At 54.9% G+C, this 21,703-nt stretch overlaps 3 protein-coding genes and 1 non-coding gene across 4 annotated transcripts; 2 read left to right on the top strand and 2 right to left on the bottom strand.

The window, feature by feature from the left end:
• Positions 1-3,615, top strand: NOXO1 (NADPH oxidase organizer 1). The gene is made up of 8 exons (XM_054390890.1): positions 1-75; positions 188-251; positions 1,003-1,183; positions 1,430-1,623; positions 2,345-2,458; positions 2,707-2,824; positions 2,961-3,106; positions 3,320-3,615. The coding sequence occupies exons 1-8, from the start codon at positions 1-3 to the stop codon at positions 3,613-3,615; spliced, it is 1,188 nt and encodes a 395-aa protein (XP_054246865.1).
• Positions 3,616-4,560: 945 nt separating this feature from the next.
• TBL3 (transducin beta like 3) lies at positions 4,561-16,740 on the bottom strand. The gene is made up of 22 exons (XM_054390889.1): positions 16,700-16,740; positions 16,487-16,538; positions 16,300-16,392; positions 15,847-15,894; positions 15,581-15,722; positions 14,566-14,650; positions 13,761-13,928; positions 13,407-13,482; positions 13,041-13,137; positions 12,470-12,666; positions 11,540-11,681; positions 11,306-11,364; positions 10,244-10,347; positions 9,579-9,729; positions 8,899-9,129; positions 8,465-8,535; positions 8,100-8,256; positions 7,666-7,724; positions 6,606-6,709; positions 6,171-6,242; positions 5,652-5,810; positions 4,561-4,756 (listed from the first exon to the last, which is right to left on the bottom strand). Exons 1-22 carry the CDS (start codon positions 16,738-16,740, stop codon positions 4,644-4,646), a joined length of 2,421 nt encoding a protein of 806 aa, XP_054246864.1. The 3' UTR covers positions 4,561-4,643.
• A 638-nt stretch (positions 16,741-17,378) lies between these two features.
• Positions 17,379-17,503, bottom strand: LOC128974698 (small nucleolar RNA ACA64). Its single transcript, XR_008489316.1, has one exon. It is a non-coding gene; the product is annotated as a small nucleolar RNA ACA64 (small nucleolar RNA).
• Positions 17,504-18,061: 558 nt separating this feature from the next.
• On the top strand, positions 18,062-21,696 carry RPS2 (ribosomal protein S2). The gene is made up of 7 exons (XM_054391376.1): positions 18,062-18,220; positions 18,351-18,440; positions 18,878-18,985; positions 19,485-19,658; positions 19,743-19,902; positions 20,833-20,924; positions 21,296-21,696. Exons 1-7 carry the CDS (start codon positions 18,065-18,067, stop codon positions 21,371-21,373), a joined length of 858 nt encoding a protein of 285 aa, XP_054247351.1. The 5' UTR covers positions 18,062-18,064; the 3' UTR covers positions 21,374-21,696.
• The last annotated feature ends 7 nt before the right edge of the window (positions 21,697-21,703 follow it).

The raw sequence follows: 21,703 nt of genomic DNA, 5'->3' as shown, positions 1-21,703 counted from the left end.
ATGATGGTTGTGTCCTGGTCAGACCAGAACAACCTTCTCATCTACAGGACGTTTGAAGACTTTAGGAGGCTCCATGTAAGTAAACATCTCCCTGCAAACAGGTTCCTGGGTCTGCGGGTGGAGCGGAAGGGGCCCAGCTTTGTGTCAGGGTGCTGAAGCATCACTGCTCTCTTCTGCTCACCTTTAGAAACAGCTGAAGAGAACATTCCCCACTGAGAGTGGCTCAGTCAGGAAAATCCCCAGGTTTAAAGGTAAGGAGAACAAATCTCTGGGGGAGCAACACGACAGAGCTCCTGGGGACAGCTGTAGCTGGTGACAGAGACTCTGAATCCAACCTTGCTCCCATAACAGAGCTGTTGGGGACAGCTGTAGCTGGTGACAGAGACTCTGAATCCAACCTTGCTCCCATAACAGAGCTGTTGGGGACAGCTGTAGCTGGTGACAGAGACTCTGAATCCAACCTTGCTCCCATGACAGAGCTGTTGGGGACAGCTGTAGCTGGTGACAGAGACTCTGAATCCAACCTTGCTCCCATGACAGAGCTGTTGGGGACAGCTGTAGCTGGTGACAGAGACTCTGAATCCAACCTTGCTCCCATGACAGAGCTGTTGGGGACAGCTGTAGCTGCTGACTCTGAGCCTGACTTTGCTCCTGCTCCTAGCATGGTGCTGCTGGGTCACAGCAATGTGCTTGGGGCTGTCACACGCTTAAAATAACCCAGAAAGGGTTTTTCCCATGGATAATTGCACTTGGTAAATGAATCTTACACAAGTATTGGCCCAGAGCTCCTGGCAACACTTAAACGTGAATAAAGAACAATCTTCTGAAAGAATTGTATCAGGGGCTGGTAAAAATGATAGGGAGGGAGAGGCAGCTGCTGTTGAGGCTTTTTGCAGTGGTTTGGGAAGGGAGGGGTAAGGACACCTCTGTGCTCAGACAAGAGGAGCTGCTCCTAAGGCACCCAGATTGTCTGACACCAGCTTTGCTCTTGTTACCTTGAAGATGCAAGTGTGAAGCAGAGGAAGAGTGGGAAGCCAAACAGGTGCCTGGAGGTACTGAAAGTGCTGGAAACCTATTCCCAGAAGCTGCTGAAAACAGATGCTCAGATCTCACAGGGGGAAGAGGTGATTCAGTTCTTCAAGGCACAGACTCAGGACCTAGATCCCTCCTTTTCTGAAGACAGGTAAGGGTTCACCTCTGCCATGTGGTCACAGCCAGAGCTGACATAGCTCTGCTTTGTGTTTGTGCCTTGATGGAACAGAAATGGGGGGAAAAGGAAAGGGTAGCAGAGCAGGGAGGCTCTGCTGAATGCTTCTGATCCCAAAGCTTTTCTCAGCCCCCTGCACAGAGCAACTGACCCAAATCAGCACTAAACTCAGCCCTCCCCAGGAGTTCCTCAGTGGACTGATGTTCAGCTTCACTTTTCCAGCCTTGTGATCATGCCTTCAGAAACAGGAGGAGGAAAGAAAGCCCAGACATGGAAACAGCTCCCACCCATCACCCCCCCCCAGGCAACCCAGAGCTACAGGTGCATCGAAGCCTTTGAAACTAAAGACACAAAGAACAAAACTTTCCAGGTCACCCAGGAGGAAATCGTGGAAGTGTTAATGAAGGACATGAGTGGTAGGTGGGACAGGGCTCCTGGTGCTGCAGATTGAGTTGGAGTTTGGCAAGGGGCAAAAGGGAGCATCAGGGCTGGGGTGGGTGGCTGGATTTACCCAGGAGCAAAGTGTCAGCACAGCAGGGCCCAGCTGCTCTGCAGAGCACCCTCCTGCCTTAGAGCTGAGCTGCCCCCTCCCAGACACTGCCAAGGGCTGGGTCCTGTGCTTGGGTCACAACCACCCCATGAGCACTCCAGGCCTGGGGCAGAGTGGCTGGAAAAGGCCAGCAGAAAAGGTCCTGGGAGGGTTGGTTGACAGCAGCTGAAGATGAGTCAGGGAGTGCCCAGGTGGCCAAGAAGGCCACCAGCAGCCTGCCTTGGATCAGCAATGGTGTGGCCAGCAGGAGCAGGAAAGTGACTGTCTGCCTCTGCTTGGCACTGCTGAGGCTGCAGCTTGAGTCCTGGGCTCAGTCTTGGGCTCCTTGTTGAGGACATTGAGGGCTGCAGCTGGTCCAGAGAAGGGCAAGGACGCTGGCGGAGGGGCTGGAGAACAGGGCTGGGGAGGAGCAGCTGAGGGAGCTGGGGGTGCTCAGCCTGGAGAAGAGGAGGCTGAGGGGAGACCTTCTGGCTGTGGCAGAGTGAGAGCTTGGTTGGCCTGGCTGATCTTCAAGGTAATGCTCTAGTTCTGTGACTCATCTGTCTGCTTGCAGGCTCTTGGAAACCTTTTCTCTGCTGTTTCTGTAGGCTGGTGGCTGGTGGAGAACACAGACAAGCAGCTAGCCTGGTTCCCAGCCTCCTACCTGGAAGAGATCGACGTCCACAAGGACATCCAGAATGCCTTGACCTCCAAGGAGGAAGGTAAGTCTGCTTCTGATCCCTGGGGCACCAGCACTCCCCCTTCAAAAAATGAGTTCTGACCCCCCCCACCCCTGCAGCCACTGCTGGGGGCTCCTGCCTGCAGCTCACACTTCTGGAGCATTCCCACTGGCCGTGGGGCTCTGAGAGCTCAGTCCCAGGGACATTGCCCTGCAGCTGCTGCTTGCTGCCCAGGGCTGCCAAGCTGGTGTGGCACAGGGCTGCAGCCAGCCTGCCCCTCCTGTCTACAGGCAGCCTGTACTTCGTGGTGCAAGCCTACAAGTGCCAGAAGGCAGATGAGCTCTCACTCAGCAGCGGGGTGGTGGTGCAGGTGCTCAGGAAGTCTGACAACGGCTGGTGGCTGATCAGGTAAGGGAGCCCTCACCTGCCTCCCCCAGCTGCTCCTGAGTCCTCACCTGCCTCCCCCAGCGGCTCTGCCCCTTCCTCTTGCTGTGAGCTGGCAGAAGGCTTCTCCTCAGCCTTGCTTTTCACCCTCCTCGCTCAGGTACGATGGCTGCAGTGGCTACGTGCCCTGCATGTGCCTCAAGCCCTACAGGAATCCTCACCACAAGCTCCAGACCATTGCAAACTGTGGCCTGAATGTCTCCACCCCAAGCCTCTGCTCCTCCCTGGTGGCTCCCCAGCGCCAGGGTGAGGCTGTAGGACATCACAGGGTGCAGGTTTGCTCCTCCCTTGCTCAAACTGAAGAGGAGCTAAGCTCTCAGAGGGGCAGGTCAAGGTCTCTGCCCAGAGCCAGCTCCACCCCAGAGCTGGAGCTGGACAGTTTGTCCCTCAGCTCAGGGAGCAGTGAGCAGGACAACCTCCTCAGCTGGCAGCCCAACTTGTCAAGGTCTCTGCCGGAAGTGGAGCAGGCCAGGAGCTCTGCCCTGGGCCACGGCTTGGCCACACACAGCAGCAAGTCCCCATGCCTCAGCCACAGGGACAGGAACGATTCTGGCTTTGTGGAGTCATCTGCAGCTGATCTCAGCTCCTCTCTTGCTGACCCTGACCTGGCCACTGCTGTGCCCAAGGTGCCTGCGCGGCCCTCAGCCCATGAGATCCTCCAGAAGTGCAGCACTGTCACCAGGCGTGCCCTGCAGCACTCCTCCTCCTCCCGACCAGCCCTCCAGGCTCTGCTCCCTCTGCCCACTGTGCACTAAAGCCCCCGAGGTGGGCATGGCCCCAGCCCAGGGGCTCCACCACGATCAAGAGCCAGGCCCCTTCCTCACCAAAGTCCTGCAGGAGCCGTGGGCAGCAGCAGGAGGAGCATCAGGGCTCAGGGCTGCTGTGCTTAGATGCTGGTGGGACAAGATGCAGCTGCTGGGTGACACCAGCCTGGGCTGCAGCTCCACACAGAGGTCTGGGGGGCAGGAGGGGTTTGATGAGATCACTGGGAGGGGATTGAGTGGTTTCACTGATGGGGGGGTACTCAGAGGTCATTTCAGGTGCAGGAAAACTTTTCTCTGGCTTGTGCATTTTTGTTACTCTCCCACACAGATGAAGGGGCTTGGGGATTTTGCACCAAGCAATTTAACCAACTTGGAGGTGTTGATGTTGTTCTACATTTTATACATTCTGGTCTTTTCAAATAAAATCTACTGAAATAGCTCCAAGGCTGGGCTGGCTACTTCCAGGAGTGCTAACTGGAGAACTGAAATTGTCTTTATCTCCCTCCCTGCTGTTACCATTCGTGCTGGGCACAGGTTGTGTTTTGCTCAAGAAAGGGCAATAGGGGGCCCTGGTTTGAGGGCCCTGGTGGGGTTGGGTTGAATGTTGGACTTGATGATCTCAAGAGATCTTTTCCAAACAAAACAATTCTAGAGGCAGCAGCCAGGCATGGGCTGGGCTTCGGGATGTGCTGTGACCGGGGCAGGGCTGTCTCTCAACTCCAAGTCATCTTTAAACCTCCAGTACACAGCAGCTGCCAGTGCCAGGTTCTTTTTCTCCCCAAGTGCTGTTTAAATGTCTGGGCTTGAAAATCCAGGGGATGAAAAGCCAAAGGGGAACCACAGTTTGGCCAAAGAAAGGACCCTCCCTCAAGGGGAAGCCAAAGGAGACCAAATTGGACTTGGTTTACAAATTCAAAAGTTAAAAATTGATTACAAAATGCAGGAATAGAGCAGCTGCCACCGCTGGATGCACAGCAGGGCCCTGTCCCCTCTGGAAAGAGCAGCTGGAGGGAAGAGGGTCACAAAGTCATCTCCTCCTGCTGGCACACATCAGCCAGCTTCATGTTCTGCCACAGGAAATCGATGAACATGGAGGCCTGCAGCAAGCGACTCAGCCTCTGGAAGTGGCGCTCTGCAAAGAGAGGAAGCCTGGAGGCCAGGAGTGCTTTGCGGGGAAGGGACCTTAAAGCCCATCTAGCCCAACACCCTGCAGCCAGCAGGGGCATCCCCAACCACAGCAGGTTGCTCAGAGCTCCAAACAACCCGACCTGGGATGGTGCCAGCCATGGGGCAGCTCCCACCTGGGCCAGGGTCTCACCACCCTCAGTGTAACAAATCTCTTCCTCCTCTCCAGTCTGAATCTTTCAGTTCAAACCATCCCCCCTTATCCTGTCACCACAGGCCCTGCTCAAAAGCCTGTCCCCAGCTTTCTGCTCAACCCTTCAAGCACTGCAAGGCCACCAGAAGGTCTCCTTGGAGCCTTCTCCAGGCTGAGCAACCTCAACTATCTCAGCTTCCACCCTGCCAGCATTGCTGTGGCCTCCTCTGGTCCTGCTCCACCAGGTCCCTGTCTGTGCTGTGCTGAGGGCTCCAGAGCTGCCCCAGCACTGCAGGGGTCTCAGCAGAGCACAGCAGAGGGGCAGAATCCCCTTCCTGCCCCTGCTGCCCACCCTGCTGGGGATCAGCCCAGGACAGGCTGGGGCTGGGCTGGCAGCAACAAGGTGCCAGCTCCTGTCCAGCTTCTCACCCCCCAGAACCCCAAGTCCTTCTCCACAGGGCTGCTCCCCAGCCCTTCATCTTCCAGCCTCACTGATACCAGGGGTTGCCCTAACTCAGGTGCAGGACCTGGCACTTGGCCTTTCTGACCCTCCTGAGGATCACATCCTAAGGCTGCCCAGGTCCCTCTGGATGGCAATGCCCTGGTTAGCACCACAGGAGGAAAAGCTCAGCAGGGGGGGCTGGACAAAGCCTCTCCTCTTTAGCCCAAGGCAAAGAGGGAACATTCCCAGCACAGGACCACCACTCACCAGTGTAGGGCAGCAGGGATTCCACAGCAGATTTAATGCCTGAGTACTGCAGGAGGCTGTCAGGAGCTTCATGCTTCAGGAGGGTCTCAATGACAGCCTGGGCCTCGTGGCAGTTTCTGGAGTTCGTGTTCCACGTCACCAGGAAGCTCAGCACTGCCTCTAGGGAGGGAGGAAGTTTGGAGACCACAGCTGTGCCACAGCTGCTGGCACACAGGAGACACCAAGGCAGAAAACCTCTCTTGTGCCTTGCAGAGCAGGTCAGCTCCTGCACACTGCCACTGAGGAGCCAAAAGGGACAGAATGACCATGGACAGAAACATTTCTTGAGCTGTTGCCAAAAGCTTCAAAGCAAGGGGGTAAAGGCCAGAGGAAGCCACTCAAGTTCAGAGCAGCTGGTGGTGTACTCCAGCAGAAGCTGGCCCTGGGCAGTGCTCCTGCTTGAGGGTGGTGGAGCTCAGTGGTAAAGGCTGAGTCTAGGGAGGATCAAGATCTCAGCACTCAAACCACTCTGCAACAAACCTTTCTGGTCCTTCCGCAGCCGAGCTATGTGCTCCTCCAGGTGCTTCTTCCCATCAGGTGCCTTGAGGATGGCTGCAGAAATGGAGAGACCATGGAGCCCCCAGCCCACACAGCCAGGCTAAGAGCAGGGAGGACATTTCTCATCTGAGGGAGTTTCATTTGGGGAAACAGGAATCACAGAATGCCTTAGGTGGGAAGGGACCTTTAAAGCCCATCCAGCCCAACCCCCTGCAGCCAGCAAGGACATCCCCAAACATCCTGAGCTGGGATGGTTCCAGGGTGGGCAATGCCCCATCCCCTCTGGGCAGCCAGGGCCCAGTGTTATGTTCCAGTCATAAGTGAAAGGGAAATCTGAGACTCAGAGGCAATCAGAGTTTGCAAGAGGTTGTGGAGAGTAGAGGGCAGAAACCCTTCAGAGCCCAGAGGTGGACTCACCTTTGACCACGGTCAGCACCGTATGTGGGCGACCCAGGGAGATGGCCAAGCCCAGAGCTCTGAGGTACCTCTTCTCATGCAGCAGGTTAGAGAGCTCTTGCTCCCTGGAAAACAAAGCAGGGCCAAGGAGGGAGACAGAGTTGATGTTGAAAAACCCCTCCATAAAGCAAGCAGATGTGGCAGTAACAGCAGGGAGTGGTCTGACTCCCAGACCTTCAGATGGAGCTCAGTTAATGCCTCAGTGCCCAGAGCTTGGCACGTTCAAGGGTGCCCAGAGCCATTCAGTGTTGGCTGAAGAAAGTGAAAACAGTTTTTTGTGGTTTGATTTTGCTTGTTCCAGCAGTGAGTGAACATGAAAGCGAGCAACTGTCAGACTGCCAGCATCATGGCAAGGCTGCCACACAGGCACAGGAGGACAGAGCAAGTCCAACCCTTGACTCAGCACTGCCAGGGCACCACCAAGCCATGGCCCTCAGCACCACATCTCCACAGCTCTGAAACCCCTCCAGGGATGGGGACTGCACCACTGCCCTGGGCAGCCTGGGCCAGGCCTTGACAACCCTTCTGGGGAAGAAATTGTTCCTCATGTTCAGACCCTTCCCCAGCTTTGTTGCCCTTCTCTGGACCCCCTCCAGCCCCTCAAAGTCCTTGGAGAGGCCCAAAACTGAACCCAGGACTCAAGCTGCAGCCTTAGCAGTGCCCAGTACAGGGAGACAATCCCTGCCCTGCTCCTGCTGCCCACACCACTGCTGCTCCAGGCCAGGCTGCTGCTGCCCTTCTTGGCCACCCGGGCACCCCATGGCTCATCTTCAGCTGCTGTCAACAGCCACCCCCAACTCTTTTTTCCCACTGGGCAGTTTTCAGGCACTCTGCCCAAGCCTGCAGCATTCATGGGGTGGTTGTGACCCAAGTGCAGCACCCAGCCCTTGGCCTTGTTGCACCTCATCCCCAGTAGCTAAATGGGCAGTACGGGGATCAGAGAGAGCTGGATGGCTCCAGGTTTGCAGAGCTTCCTCAGACACTACCTTTCACAGCTCCCCATGGCACAAGATCAACTTACTTTATAATCTGCTCCTCCTGTTTAGCTTGTTCCTCCTTCTCCTCAATTTCAGTAACATCCTAAAAACACCCCAAAACAGAACTTTGGTCAGAACTTGCTTTAATACTGAGAGAAAAGCCCTCAGGTGTGAGGAGGCCAGCAGCAAGATCTCTAGGTCAAGCAATTGAAGGGTCAAACCCAGCAGCTTTCAGCTTCCCTTCTCAACTACCTTTAGACCACCAGCTCCTTCTACAACATCAACTGGAGAAACACAGTATGGCAAATAAAAAAACCCATCAAACCCCCAAACTGCCTTTCTGAGCCAGTTTCCAAGTGCAGAAAATGAGGAGAGCAGATGTCCTGCTGGATGGAGCAGTGAGGAACAGGCCAGTGAGCTCCTGAGCTGCCCTCAGATGTCCTGCCCAGAGAGGCCACACAGAGACCCCCTTTGGTACCTTCCAGAGGGTGATGCAGGAGTCACTGGATGCTGTCACAACCATATCATCTTGCTTGTTGGAGTGCAGACCCCAGATTTTATCTTCATGACCATCCAAAGTCTTCACACACTCGTTTGTTTTAATTGTCCAGAGCTTTAAGAGGCCATCAGAGCCACTTTGGGAACAGAAACAGCAGAACATCACTGGAGAGATGCAGCTTCACTCAGCCCCACCTCAAAGAGCAGAACTTGGCCTGTTCCAGCCCCTTTCAAGCAGGAGCAGAGCACCTTCCTGCCTGCTTTCCCAAACCAAACCCACTGCACAAGACCCTTCCCTCTCCCTGCTGCTATCAGCTTCCCTGGCCTGCTGCTGGAGGCCCTTACCCACTGAGCAGCTGTGTTCCTCGGCTCACAAAAATCACCTTCAGCACAGAGGCATCATGGCCTTCAAAGGTCTGGAGGACACAAAGAAGGCTCCAAAGGGTTAGAACCACTGAGAGTGGTCAGGGATTGGCACAGGCTGCCCAGGGAGGTGGTGGAGTCCCCATGTCTGGAGGTGCTGAAGAAACCTGTGGCCATGGCACCTGGGGCCATGGTTTAGTGGCCATGGGTGGTGTGGGGTTGAGGGTTGGACTCACTCTTAGAGGCCTTTTCCAACCCAAGCAATTTCCTGATCTCACAGATTATGGAGAACAAGGCTAGACCTGGGGAGCTCTCCCTGCAGCGTGGCCACACCTCTGCATCCCAGCCACCCACGCTCCTGAAGCATCCTTGCCCCTGCCCACCCACAGCACACTGGGGGGCTCCAAGCTCATCACCTTGAGGCAGCTGAAGTCCCGCAGGCTCCACAGCTTCAGGGTGCCATCTGCTGAAGAGGTGGCCAGGACCTGATCCACTGGGGAGAACTGCACACACCAGATGCCACGCCGGTGCCCGGTGAAGACGCCCAGCAGAGAGCAATCTGCAGCTGCCCAGAGCTTGGCCAGCCGGTCCTGGGAGCCCGTGGCCAGCAGCCGGTCGTTGGGGGACACTGCCAGGCTGTTCACGTCCTGGGGGACACAGCAGCCTCAGCCCTGCTCCAGAGGGCAGGCAGGGAGAGAGAGAGTGCAACAGAGGGGAAAAAAGGACTGAAAGCACCTTCGGCCTAGAGAAGGCTCCAGGGAGACCTTAGAGCAGCCTGCCAGCAGCTGAAGGGGCTCAAGGAGAGCAGGGGAGGGACTTGGGACAAGGGCTGGGAGTGACAGGACAAGGGATAATGGCTTAGAGCTGGGAAAGGAAGAAATTCTGTACAGTGAGGGTGGGGAGACACTGGAACAGGTTGCCCAAGGAGGCTGTGGCTAACCCCTCCCAGAGGTGTTCAAGGCCAGGCTGGATGAGGCCTTGAGCAACCTGGGCTGGTGGGAGGTGTCCCTGCCCATGGCAGGGGGTTGGAACTGGATGGTGCTGAAGGTCCCTCCCAAGCCAACCCAGCCTAGGACTCCAGCAGCAGGAGCTTCACCTGGTCATGGCCCCGCTCGGTTACTCTGGCACGAAGGGTCTCTGGGCTGGAGACCAAAGCAGCTTTTGCTCTGGAAGTGAGGGCCTCTGGGATGTCCCAGATCTTGATCGTGCAGTCCTGGCTGCTGGTTACTACGAAGCTCTCTTTCAGTCTGAAAGAAAAAAAAGGCCAAGGGTAAGGAAGCAGAGAGTGGCTTCCCCTGCACAGAAAGGTCTTCTCCTTCCCTGCTGGGCCCTGCAGAGGGTCACTCACTCTGCTGGGGTGTGAACCAAAGTGCTTTAGTGGTTTTCTGAAGCTGCTTTCACTTGATTTAGGTCCCTGCAGTTCAGCCATAAGCCAAAGCACTGCCAGCTCTCCCCAGCCACAGCTACACCGCAGCTCCTGCAGAGCCAAGATGGGCTGCCAGGCAGCACAAAGGAAGGAGAGGAGCTGACAGACAACCCCTTCAAGCAGCACCTTCAGAGACATTCCCTCCCCTTCCATCTCTCCAGATCACTCAAGCTTTCTCCGGCAGCTTCTCTTCTCAGGGAGAACAGGAGTTTGACACAGAAATGCAAACTTCCCAACTCATGGACACACACATGTGCAGCAGGGCTCAGACACAGGCACCCACCAGGAAAGTCACCCTGAGGAGCAAAGCAGCAGCCCCAGCTGGTTGGCATTACCTTGAGCAGGAGACAGCTCCCACCCCATGAGCATGGCCCAGCCCCTGGGCCACGCAGGTGACGCTGCTGTCCTTGTGCAGCCGCCAGAGCCGGAGGCTTCTGTCCTGTCAGGCAGAGCACAGAAAGTTTCTCTTCTGTTTATTTTGGGTTTTCTTGACAAGTGACCAACCCCCCAGGAATTCTCCCCACCCATCAGCCTCACTACTCATTTATCATCAAGCTTGGACCCCTGCCTGAGCCCATCAGAGCTGGTGAGCAGAGACAGCCAAGCAGGCTCTGGCATTCCAGCCTGGATGGGGTTTTGGGTACCAGGGCAGCTGGGATCATTTCTTCCTTTGCAACACAGGTTTCATGTACAGCTCCTCATCACTCTCACACTAAAGACATCTCTGAACTCTGATGCAAGAGCAAGACACTTGGACCATGAGACATCTCCTTTCAGGCTAATCAAACACAACCAACCTCACTTCCAAGGGACAAGGGATAGTGGAAGGGACAGGAAAATCCTCAGGGGGTTGGAGCAGCTCTGCTATGAGGACAGGCTGAGGGAGCTGGGGGTGTGCAGCCTGGAGAGGAGAAGGCTCCAGGGAGACCTCAGAGCTGCCTGCCAGTACCTGAAGGGGCTACAGGAAGGCTGCAGAGGGACTGCTCCCAAAGGGCTGCAGGGACAGCACCAGGGGCAATGGTTTGAAATGAGAGCAGAGCAGATTGAGATTGGATGTGAGGAACAAGTTCTGCAGCAGGAGGCTGCTGGAACACTGCAACAGGTTGCCCAGGGAGAGAGCTGAGGCCCCATGCCTGGAGCTCTTCAAGGTGAGGCTGGAGAAGGCTCTGAGCAACCTGCTCTAGTGAAGGATGTCCCTGCTGCCTGCAGGGGTTGGACTGGATGAGCTTTGGAGGTCCCTTCCAACCCAAACCCCTCTGTGATCGTGTGTGGGGGGTGTAGCAGACAGGAACCCCAGCTGCTTGAAATGCCTTTCTGCATTGCCAAACAGGAGCATGACTGCCCAGGAAGGGGACTAGAAGAGAAGAGTTTCATTAAATGAAGACAAACTGCCAGACCTTAGCACAGCTGACGAACATCAGACCTTTTCTGAAGACATCCAGAGCAAGAACTGTTTCTAAACAGAAGAAAAAAGAAAAGAGCTGGATGCAAACAGAGCACTGCTGCCATCAGACACCAGAAATGTGTGGCTGATGAGCCTGCTCACTGCTGGCTGGGCACACACGTGGGACACAAGAAATGCACACCCATGTCCCACCAATGTCCCACCCATGTCAGAGCTGAGCACACACCTGTGTGGCCATAGAGGATCTGGCAGTGTGATGTGGCCAGTTGAAAGACCTTCAGCTGAGGGCTGTTGGTAGCCACAACGATGTGAGAATCACCTGGGCCAAGGAACTTCACATCCAGAACCTCGTCGTTGTAACCTGCAAGCTGAGAGTGGCAGAAGAGGAATAACTCAGCTGGTTAAAGAGACAGGGAACTGCTGGAGAGTCTGGCAGAGGTTAGGAAGCTGCTGAGGGGCCTGGAGCATCTCTGTGAGGAGCAAAGGCTGAGAGCCCTGGGGCTGAGAGCCTGCAGAAGAGCAGCCCCAGAGGGGAGCTGAGCAATGCTCAACAAGAGATAAAGGCTGGGGGCAAGAGGCTGGGGCCAGACTCGTGTCAGTGGTGCCCAGGGACAGGCCAAGGGGCAGAGGGCACAAACTGGAACCCAGGAGGTTCCATCTGAACAGGAGGAGAAACTTCTTTGGTGTGAGGGTGCTGGAGGCCTGGAGCAGGCTGCCCAGAGAGGTTGTGGAGTCTCCTGGTCTGGAGAGCTTCCAGCCCCCCCTGGCCATTGTGCTCCTGGGCAAGCTGCTGTAGGTGCCCTGCTGGGGCAGGGGTTGGACTGGGTGATCCCCAGAGGTTCTTTCCAGTCCCTCCATGCTGGGATGCTGTGAGATGTACCAAGTGGCACCCTGCTCACTGTGGCTGCAGTACTGCCATCATTTTCCTGGAATGCTGCATGGAAAAGTGTTCTTTTTTCTCACACAGAAGCTGGAGCACAGGAGGGACTCCTGCCCTGCCCTGCTTTCTTTTTCTCCTTTTTCCTCTAAACAACCCCCCAGGGACAATGGTTTCTGCCTTGTAACCAAGGAACAGTGCAAGTCCAGGCAGGAAACAAGGACACCCCATGGCAAAGCTGATCCTGAAGCACAGGAAAATGGTGGCTGAAGTTGTTACCTGCTTCTTGAGCTGAAGAGTTTGAGCATCATACAGAACAATGTTGTGCTCCACAGACACTGTGACAATCTCCTTCCTCCCAGGCACAAGCATGCACTGGGTGAGGCTGTGCTCACTGGCCTCCTCCTTCAGCTCAAAGGGCACAGCCTGGGTGTACACACAAGCAGCTGTGGCAGCTTCCCAAACCTTCAGGACGCCTGAAAATGAGGAGAGAAACTGCCTGTCAGAGCTGTCATTGTCCAGAGGCTGTCAACCAAACTCTGTCCTTGCCTCTTGGAAAAGCCACCCAGCTTTAAGCCAGGACTGGGAAGAGATCCAATCAAAGGGACATGAAGGGCCACAAGGTTTTATTTCTTCAGCCTAAATCAAACTTTATTGCAGTTTGGAAGCACAGAAAGCTCCCCAGCACACCTGATCAATCCTGCTCACCCATTGCTAGCAGAAGGACCAAGGAGAAGGCTCTGCTCTCCAGCCTTCAAAGTTCAGCCACACAAAGCTCCCACTCCCCAGGTACAGCCTCTTAAGAGCTGTTCTTTTTCAGCCTCCAGATGTGGCAGCTGAGGGCACTCACCTTTGCTGCCAGCTGTGACAAAGTGCAACCCTTGTTTCTTGACACCCAACTGAGAGAAATCTCCCTCCTTGGGCAGCAGGATAGCAGCTTCCACGCTCTGCAAGAGAGTTGGTCAGACACCAGCTGAGCCCGAGGGACTGGAGCCTCATTCCAGCACCCAGAGCTGTGCAAACCAACCATACACAACCACACCAGGCAAGGAGAGACAATGAACAGTCTCAGACAGAGGTCTAAACACTCTGGGATGCACAAGGAAGAGAAATTGGATTTCACAATAGAAAAGAAGCTAAAGAGGGAGAGGTTCTGCAGGATCTTGACCCAGAAACCACTCAGGATCTCAAAGGAGCAGAGGAAATGCAGCTTCACCTCGTAGACAGGGACAGTTCGTTTGCTCTCTCTGCTCTGCAGGTCCCACACCAGGCAGACTTTGTCACGGCCAGAGCTGCAGGGTAAGACAGCAGCTTCAGACTCATCCAAGCCCCAAGTGCAGATCTGGAGCTGGGGGAGTCCAACACCCCTCTACAGAGGCCCAGGTGAGACAGCCTCATGAGGCAGGACAAACAGCTGCTGACACCCCCCACCTGCTCCCTTGGATGGCTAAACAGAGGCTGAACTCTGGCAGCAAACCCTCTCCTCCCAGCAGAGCCCCACCCCAGAGAAAGCCAGGATGTGGCAGCAGGCAGGTGAAAAGGAGGAAGGCAAAGGCCCTGCAAGTTTCACCTGAGGAGGGTGTTTCCATCTGCAAAGGCCAGGGAGGTGACAGCACTGAAGTGCCCTCCCAGCATGGCCACACACTTGCTGGAGCTCAGGTCCCAGATGCGGATTTTGTAGTCGATAGATGAGGAGAAGAGCTGCAGGCAGGAGGGGTCAGGGTGGAACTGGACCAAGCTGCACAGAGGGAGAGGCACTTCAGCAGGACAGGAAGCAACCTCCTGGCATCAGCCCAGCATTTAAATCAAGGCTCATTCTACACAGAGCTTGACAGATTAATTGATGCTAACTTCTAGGAGGAGGACTTTGTAGGCCTTCATTTCCTCCAGCACCACCAGAAACATCTATCCCTGACCTCTGCCAGCCCTTCCATGTTCTTGGAGCACATCAGTGAGCAAGCACCAAAGCTCTTTACCATGAGAGTGGTGAAATACTGCAACAGGCTGCCAAGGGATGTGGTTGAGGCCTGGAGCCATTCAAGATCAACCTTGATGGGGCCCTGAGCAGGCTGAGGTGACACTGCAGGGGGCAGGACTAGATGACCTCTGAGTGGCTCTTCCAACCTGATGCATTCTGATTCTGTGTGACTCCACTGCAATCCCAGCAAATTTCTTAACCAAACTGTTGTTCTCCAGGCTAAGATTGGTCCTAGCCCTGCTCCTTCACCAGATAGTTCACAAGTCAGGAAGCAGAAGAGCTCAGCCCCTGCTCAGAGTGGGCCTTTACACTGCACTAACTCAAGATACCTTACACCAAGCCCAGCATCCAAGCACCACACCAACAGCAGTGACCGACAGAAACAACTCCTCCTTACTGTACAACTCCTGAGGATCCTCTCAGGTTGTGTGTGCAGTACTGTTTGATCATATCCCAGATCTTAATGGTGCTGTCACAGCCACCTGGGAACAGAAGGACACATAGGAATGAACCCTGGAGCAGACAGAGACCAGATGTCCAACATTCAGTAATGCAGAACTTCCTGGGTTGCCAAAGCAGCAGCAAGAAGAAGGAATCCAGTAAAAAACCCACCCCAAGCACTGAGAGCTGGGCAAAATCCAACTGGGCACACTCAGACCTGAAGTACAGTTAAATTTCAGGTCATGGCTGACCTCCTCCATCTCCTGGAGGCCCTATTCTACACCAGGGTAGCTATGGCAAAGTGTCTCCTAGGTACCTGGTATTTACCAGCGTTTTACTAAGTATATTTTAGGCAGAACATTGCAAACCATCACTTGTTGTCTGTCAACACATAGCTTCCACCTCAGTAAAGCCTCTTCTGATTTTGTTCAAGCTGAGGAGACCACCTCAGCCTAACTTATTCGAGAGCAGGGCTGCTTAGTGTCACTCCCATTACAACAGTGACACCTCAGAATCCCAGCATGGTGAGAGTGGAAGGGACCTCTGGAGATCTTAATCTCTTGCTGAGCATTGCTCAGATCCCCTCTGGGGCTGCTCTTCTCAAGGCTCTCAGCCTTTGCTCCTCACAGAGCTACTCCAGGCCCCTCAGCATCCTCATAACCTCCACTGGACTCTCTCCAGCAGTTCCCCCTCTCTCTCTCTCTTGAACTGGGGAGCCCAGAACTGGGCACAGTACTCCAACTGTGGCCTCTATAGGGCAGAGTAGAGAGGGAGAAACTCCCTCAACCTGCTGGCCACACTCTTCATGCACTCTAGGACCCCACTGGCCTCCTTGGCCATGAGGGCATATTGCTGGCTCATGCAGAACTTGAGCATCAGCACGCCCAGGTCCTTCTGCAGAGAGCTCCTTCCCAGCAGGTCCTGTACCTGTGCAGAGCTCCACAGTGGTCCTTGCTGCAGCAGAAGCCTACCTGTGGCTAGCAGCGTGGAGGTGGAGTCGAAGGCCATGCTGGCCACGGGCGCAGTGTGCACAGCTCTCCAGGTGCGGACGCATCGCTCCTCTTGCCAGCTCCACTGCTTCAGCAGCAGGGCTCTGCTCCCTGTCACCAGCAGCTGGGCAAGAGACAAGGCAGGCAACCTTAACTACTCCTTGTCTTATCCCCTTCCAGTCCACCATTCACTGGCTTTACCAGAAGGCCTGACAGAGCAGCACAGAAGCCACAGAGCAAACACATACCTCATCATCAGGGCTGAGAACAAACGAAGTGATATCCTCATCCTCATCCTGTGCACATGGAAAGCAAAAAGCCACAGTTAAACCACGTGTGGGGTGCTCTCAGAGCTCTCTTCTCTCACAAGGCCCTAAACATGGGTCAGGGATAGGACAAGGGGTGATGGGTTTTGACTAAAAGCGGAAGAGAGGGAAGAGAAGCTTTTTTTCACTGAGGGTGGTGAGACCCTGCCCCCTGGATTCTATGATTCTTTACGTGATTTTGCTGACACTGAGCAGTCAGCAGCACTCATCAAATAACACCAATAACACCTGTCTGTGTTTGCAGCCATTCTCATCCCTCCCTCCACTTCTCGCTCATGGGAGCTCTGGAACAACAGCTGTAAAGGACCCCAAGAGCCCTGAAACACTTTCAGTGGCTCCATTCCCAGTGAGCAGAGCCTGGCCGGCTGTCCTCACCTGCTGAAGGCTGTGCAGGGCTCCTGTCTCTACATCGATGACGTTTAGCTTGGTCCCGCAGGGACAGAACATGAACTTTCCATCTCGGTTTAGCTGGAGAGAAAGGAAATGAAACCCAGGAACGCTATAGAAGCGGGAGATGGGGCATCTCCGAACCCGCTCCTCATTGCCTGAGGTCGAGCATTACCTGCACTCTGCCTCCTTTGTAGAAGGGCTCGATTCTCCTCGACACGGCATAGCTGCAAGGAACAGACAGACACACGTGTGCCGGCGGTTAAGCGGCCCGGTCCCACCCGCGGGGACCTGCTCGCTGCTGCAAACGAAGCCGCAGGGAGGTGCGGCCCACGCTCACCCAGCCCCACCGCTCCCTCATCCCCATCCCGTCCCAGCCGCTCCTCACTTGCTCTTGAAGCGCACGGGGCTGGCGGCAGCCGCCTCCATAGCTCACCCCGCGGCGCTGCGCGTGCTGCCCGCTTCCGATTGCGCCGCGGATGGGCGTCACTGCGGCTCAGACAAGTGACGTACGGGAGACGCTTCTGCCGCCACATTTACTGTGGGCAGACGCAGGCACCAACGCGACAACTGCGCGCCGCCTCGTCCACCACATGCCTCCGGTATGGCGGGGAAAATATTCCCAGTCGCTCGGTGAGCAACCCCCGCTGTGCTTCCAAACGCTCCAAAGCGTCTTCTGTCAGTGCATTCCTTCCGCCGTAAAGATAGCCTTTCCCAGCTCCAGCCGCCGGAAAAGTGGGACTTGCAGAGCGCGGAAACGAAAATATAAACTTGACAAACACGCTCTCGAATAATCAATCTTTATTGCATATGAAAACATGTAAAAATTCCAAAGGGTTCCAGTTGTGAATACTCTTATCAATCATCCATTCCAGCATCCCTTTGTGTGCAACGCTTTCACGAGCAGCAATCCCTCCTGCCCGAGCAGACCAGCCCCACCAGCAGATCAATTCTCTCCACACCGAGTACTCAGCACCCCGGGGCCGCGCTCGGCACCTGCTAACAAAGAGAAAGGTAGCTCTGAGAGTCTCAGCAGGCATTGATCTCCGGCACCCACCCAGCACAGGAGTTATAGGAACACGGGTTTCATTCCCCACACTTTGATGTGGGTAATAAGCTTAATGTTCCCGATGCTGTCGGCACAGTTATCTCACCAGGGGCCACAGGAGACCCCAAATGATTTTCAGACTGTGCCTGGTACTCAGAAACACCTTCCTAGGCCAATTCCCGAGACCCCCGCCTCCGCAAATAGCACAAAAGAACACCCCAACAGTGATCTTTAAAAGCTCAAAGAGCGTATAAGGCGGGAGACACCAGGCTCTCCCTCACCACCAAGCCTCCTCACCTCCTGCCGCACCGCCTCAGACAGAGCTATGCCGGTGCGCGGCCCTTAATATTCCAGGCGGCCCTGCTAGCGTTGTGCGCGCCCCGCAGCCTGTATAAGCAGACAGAAGGCCTTCTCTGCACCGCTGTGTATTCGGCATTCAGCGCGCAGGGCTCCCTGAGAGGAAATCTCGCGGTACTCCGTCCGCTTTAAAAGGCGAGCGCCGGGACAGTGCGGCCTCTCACGATACAAGATCACGTAAGCGGGGCGGGAGGGAGACGTGGTGGAGCGGTGCGGCCTGCGCCCCATCCGTGCCCATCGGGGCTGTCGGTGGCCCACGGACAGCCGTTCCCGGCCGTATCGGTCTGCGCCGGGATGGCGGCGGCGGTGGTGACATCCTGCCTAACGCGTCTCTCTTTACTCTAGCAAATGGCGGACGACGCCGGTGCTGCGGGGGGTGCAGGAGCGGCCCGAGGGGGCTTCCGCGGCGGCTTCGGGACCGGGCTGCGGGGCCGCGGGCGTGGCCGCGGTAGGGGCCGCGGGAGAGGTCGCGGGGCCCGTGGAGGCAAGGCGGAAGATAAGGAAGTAAGTGACTCCCGGAGCTGTGAGGGGCTCTGCTGCCACGATGGAAGATGGACTAGAAAGGAAGCTGGCTCCCGTGGGGTGCTGGCGGCCGGTGCTGCCAGTGACCCTTCCGCATGGCTTTCTTCCCTAGTGGATTCCTGTCACCAAACTTGGTCGCCTGGTCAAGGATATGAAGATCAAGTCTCTTGAAGAGATCTATCTCTTCTCCCTTCCCATCAAGGTAAGTGGCCGTGAACGGTAGTGTGCAGCAGAGCCCTCAGCTGAGCTGCGGAGCACAATTGCTATATTTACTGTTCGAAGCGTTCAGGTCAGGCGTGTTTGAACTTAAATCATTCACTAGCAGAAGCTGAAGACCATGAATTTGCCTGTAGTGAAGGATGGAGGCCTTTTGCCTCTCGTGGAGATGGCAGCAGGCTCTTTCAAGAGTTTCTCTAGCAGTTCCACTCAGTGATGGGGAAAAAAAAGCTAAGTTTTAACTTATTTTGTGGGGTTGCTGAGTCAGCTGGAATAAATTGGTCTCTGAAGTTAAACGCTTAAGTACATATTACTTCAAACAGATGAGTGTAGGCTTGTTGAGTTGGATGAGCTTTCTGGGCTGTGTTGTTCTTACTTAAATGAGTGGCCACAGGTGGGTAACCAACCAAGTGACTTCTGCAGGAGTCAGAGATCATCGATTTCTTCCTGGGTTCGTCCCTGAAAGATGAGGTTTTGAAGATTATGCCTGTCCAGAAGCAGACTCGTGCTGGTCAGCGCACCAGGTTTAAGGTAGCTGTCTTCATCCATTCCCTCCCGCTTGAAATTGATGCTGTTTGCTGCTCTGTTGTGGTGTCACAGTAACCAATGAGTCTAAACATGTCTGTTCTGTAGAGTCTAGTAAATCCCTTGGTGGAGGGGTTGGTTTGTGTCCTGGCAAAGTGACTGTTTGAACTGTAAAAGCCAAAAGCCTGTCCAGATGTTGTTTGAAACAGCCCCAGCACAAAATGAAGTTTTGCTTGGGCAGCTGGTTTTTCAGGGGTGATGGTGGAAAGAGAAGTTTGGGGTGGAAAGGAGGAGCTCTGCTTGGGGATCAGCAGGACTTGAGAGTAGCCTGAGGCTGTAGAAGGGATTCAAATCCTACTTTCTCTGTTGTTAGCTGGTTTGGACAGAAAGATGAGCTCTGAAAAATAGGTTTCTTGAGTTAGGGTTCTCCTTGCTGAGACCTCCGAGGGTGATCTGCTGAGAGAGTTCCACAGGCAACCGCTGAGAACTTCTCCATTGCTCCTAGGCCTTCGTTGCCATCGGGGACTACAATGGCCACGTTGGCCTGGGTGTGAAGTGCTCGAAGGAAGTTGCCACTGCCATTCGTGGGGCAATCATTCTGGCCAAGCTGTCCATCGTGCCAGTGCGACGAGGCTACTGGGGCAACAAGATTGGCAAGCCCCACACCGTGCCCTGCAAGGTGAGGACATTTCTCTGGGCCCAGCCGTGGCCATGCCGTGGTGCTGTGTTCTGGGAGCTGTAACCTGGCGCTGTGTCCCTGCAGGTCACTGGCCGCTGTGGCTCTGTTCTGGTGCGCCTGATCCCAGCCCCCCGTGGCACAGGGATTGTGTCAGCCCCTGTCCCCAAGAAGCTGCTGATGATGGCTGGTATTGATGACTGCTACACTTCGGCCAGGGGCTGCACTGCCACCCTTGGCAACTTTGGTGAGCAGTGGGTGACAGCTTGGAAATGGCAGGCTTTGGGTTGGTAGTTTGGTTTATGCAGGTGGAGGGAGGGCATCTGAAATCACACCTGTGGTGCTAGGGCCAGGTCTGGAGTCCTGAGGAACACAGGAGAGACAGGGACTTGTTGGAGAGGGGCCAGAGGAGGCTTACAGCAGTGATGGAGAGCTGGAAGCCCTCTGCTGTGAGGCCAGGCTGAGAGAGTTGGGGTTGTTCAGTCTGGAGAAGAGAATGCTCCAGGTAGACCTTCTGGTGGCCTTTCAGGATTCAGAGAGGCTGATGGGAAAGCTGGGGACAGACTTTAGAGCAGGACCTGCTGTGGCAGGATGAGGGGTGATGGCTTGAACTGAAAAAGGGAGATTCAGACGGGAGATAGAGGGAATATTTTATGCTGAGGGTAGTGAGACCCTGTCCCAGGCTGTCCAGAGAGGTGGGAGCTGCCCCATCCCTGGCACCATCCCAGGCCAGGTTGTTCGGGGCTCTTTGCAGCCTGCTTTGCTTGGGGATGTCCCTGATAGCTGCAGGGGGTTGGACTGATTACCATTCCTGTTACCACCTGGGGCACAACACTTCCTTTTTAATCTGTGTTAGATCAGACTGTGGTCAGGCAGAAGCAGAGACTCCTGCTGATCCTTTGACAGTGCTGCTGTAGGTGATGCTGAAGCTCTGTAGTTGAGCACAAGGACTTTGTGTGCTCTGGAATCTCCCAATCTGCGCGGTTGCACTTGGCTGCAGTAGTGCAATTGTCGTAAATGGAGAGAGAGAGAGAGCACCTGGAGTTCTGGGGGTGTATCAGAGAGACCTGCTGTGGTCTCCCTGTGACAGCCTGAATTCTACATTCCTAGAGCTGCCTGGGGGGGTCCTGAGTGGGTTTCCGGAGCCAGGATGTAAATGTTTGACCTCTACCCATAGCTAAAGCCACTTTTGATGCCATCTCCAAGACCTACAGTTACCTGACACCAGACCTCTGGAAAGAGACTGTGTTCACCAAGTCTCCTTACCAGGTAAGAGCATTGCTGCCATCTGCAGCCCAGGTCTTCCCCTCCTTCATCTTTAAAGTTCAGCTGCTTCCAAAGAATTTGCAGTTTAATAACAGGAGAGGAGAGCTGCAGTCAGAGCAGGTCAGGGCAAGGGGCACTTTGCAGGGCATGGCTTATTTTGTGGGCAAAGAAAATAAGAAAGCTTTGAAAATTAGTTGTATCTGAACTCCACCCTCCATGTGTTGGAACGGGAGCACTGAGAAACTTGTGCTAGTGGCTGGGAAAAAAAGGAAACCAACGGTGTGTTTTTTTTTTTTTTGTGTGTGGTTTTTTGTTTTTTTTGTTTTTTTTTTTTTTTTTTTTGGTGTTTTTTTTTGGTGTTTTTTTTTTTTCAGGAGTTCACTGATCATCTGGCCAAGACCCACACCAGAGTCTCTGTGCAGAGAACCCAGGCAGCTGCTGTGGCCACATAAGTGGGTTTTGTACAAGAGAATAAAAGGATCAGTGAACAAGAAACTGGTGTGGTGGGATTCAGTCTGCTGGGGATTTGGGCAGGTTCAGGTCTGTGGGCCACAGTCTGAGCATCTGGAATGAAATAGAGTCAAAGAAAACACTGGGTTGGAAGGGACCTCTAAAGATCATTTAGTCCAACCCCTGTGTGTCTCATGGAGACCCTTCATCATGTCCTGATGGGGTGTAGAAGCAGCTCTGAAGATGATGTGCTGTCACCTTCACCCTAACTGAGGGGTTCCCTGCTGGGGCTGGGCAGAGCAGTGTCTTTGTGTTGGTTTATTGAGCTGGGG

This window comes from Indicator indicator, chromosome 22 (genome assembly GCF_027791375.1).
Source record: "Indicator indicator isolate 239-I01 chromosome 22, UM_Iind_1.1, whole genome shotgun sequence".
NCBI lineage: Eukaryota > Metazoa > Chordata > Aves > Piciformes > Indicatoridae > Indicator > Indicator indicator.
Note: the sequence above shows the minus strand (reverse complement) of the source record. Positions and strands in the feature narration are given on the sequence as shown.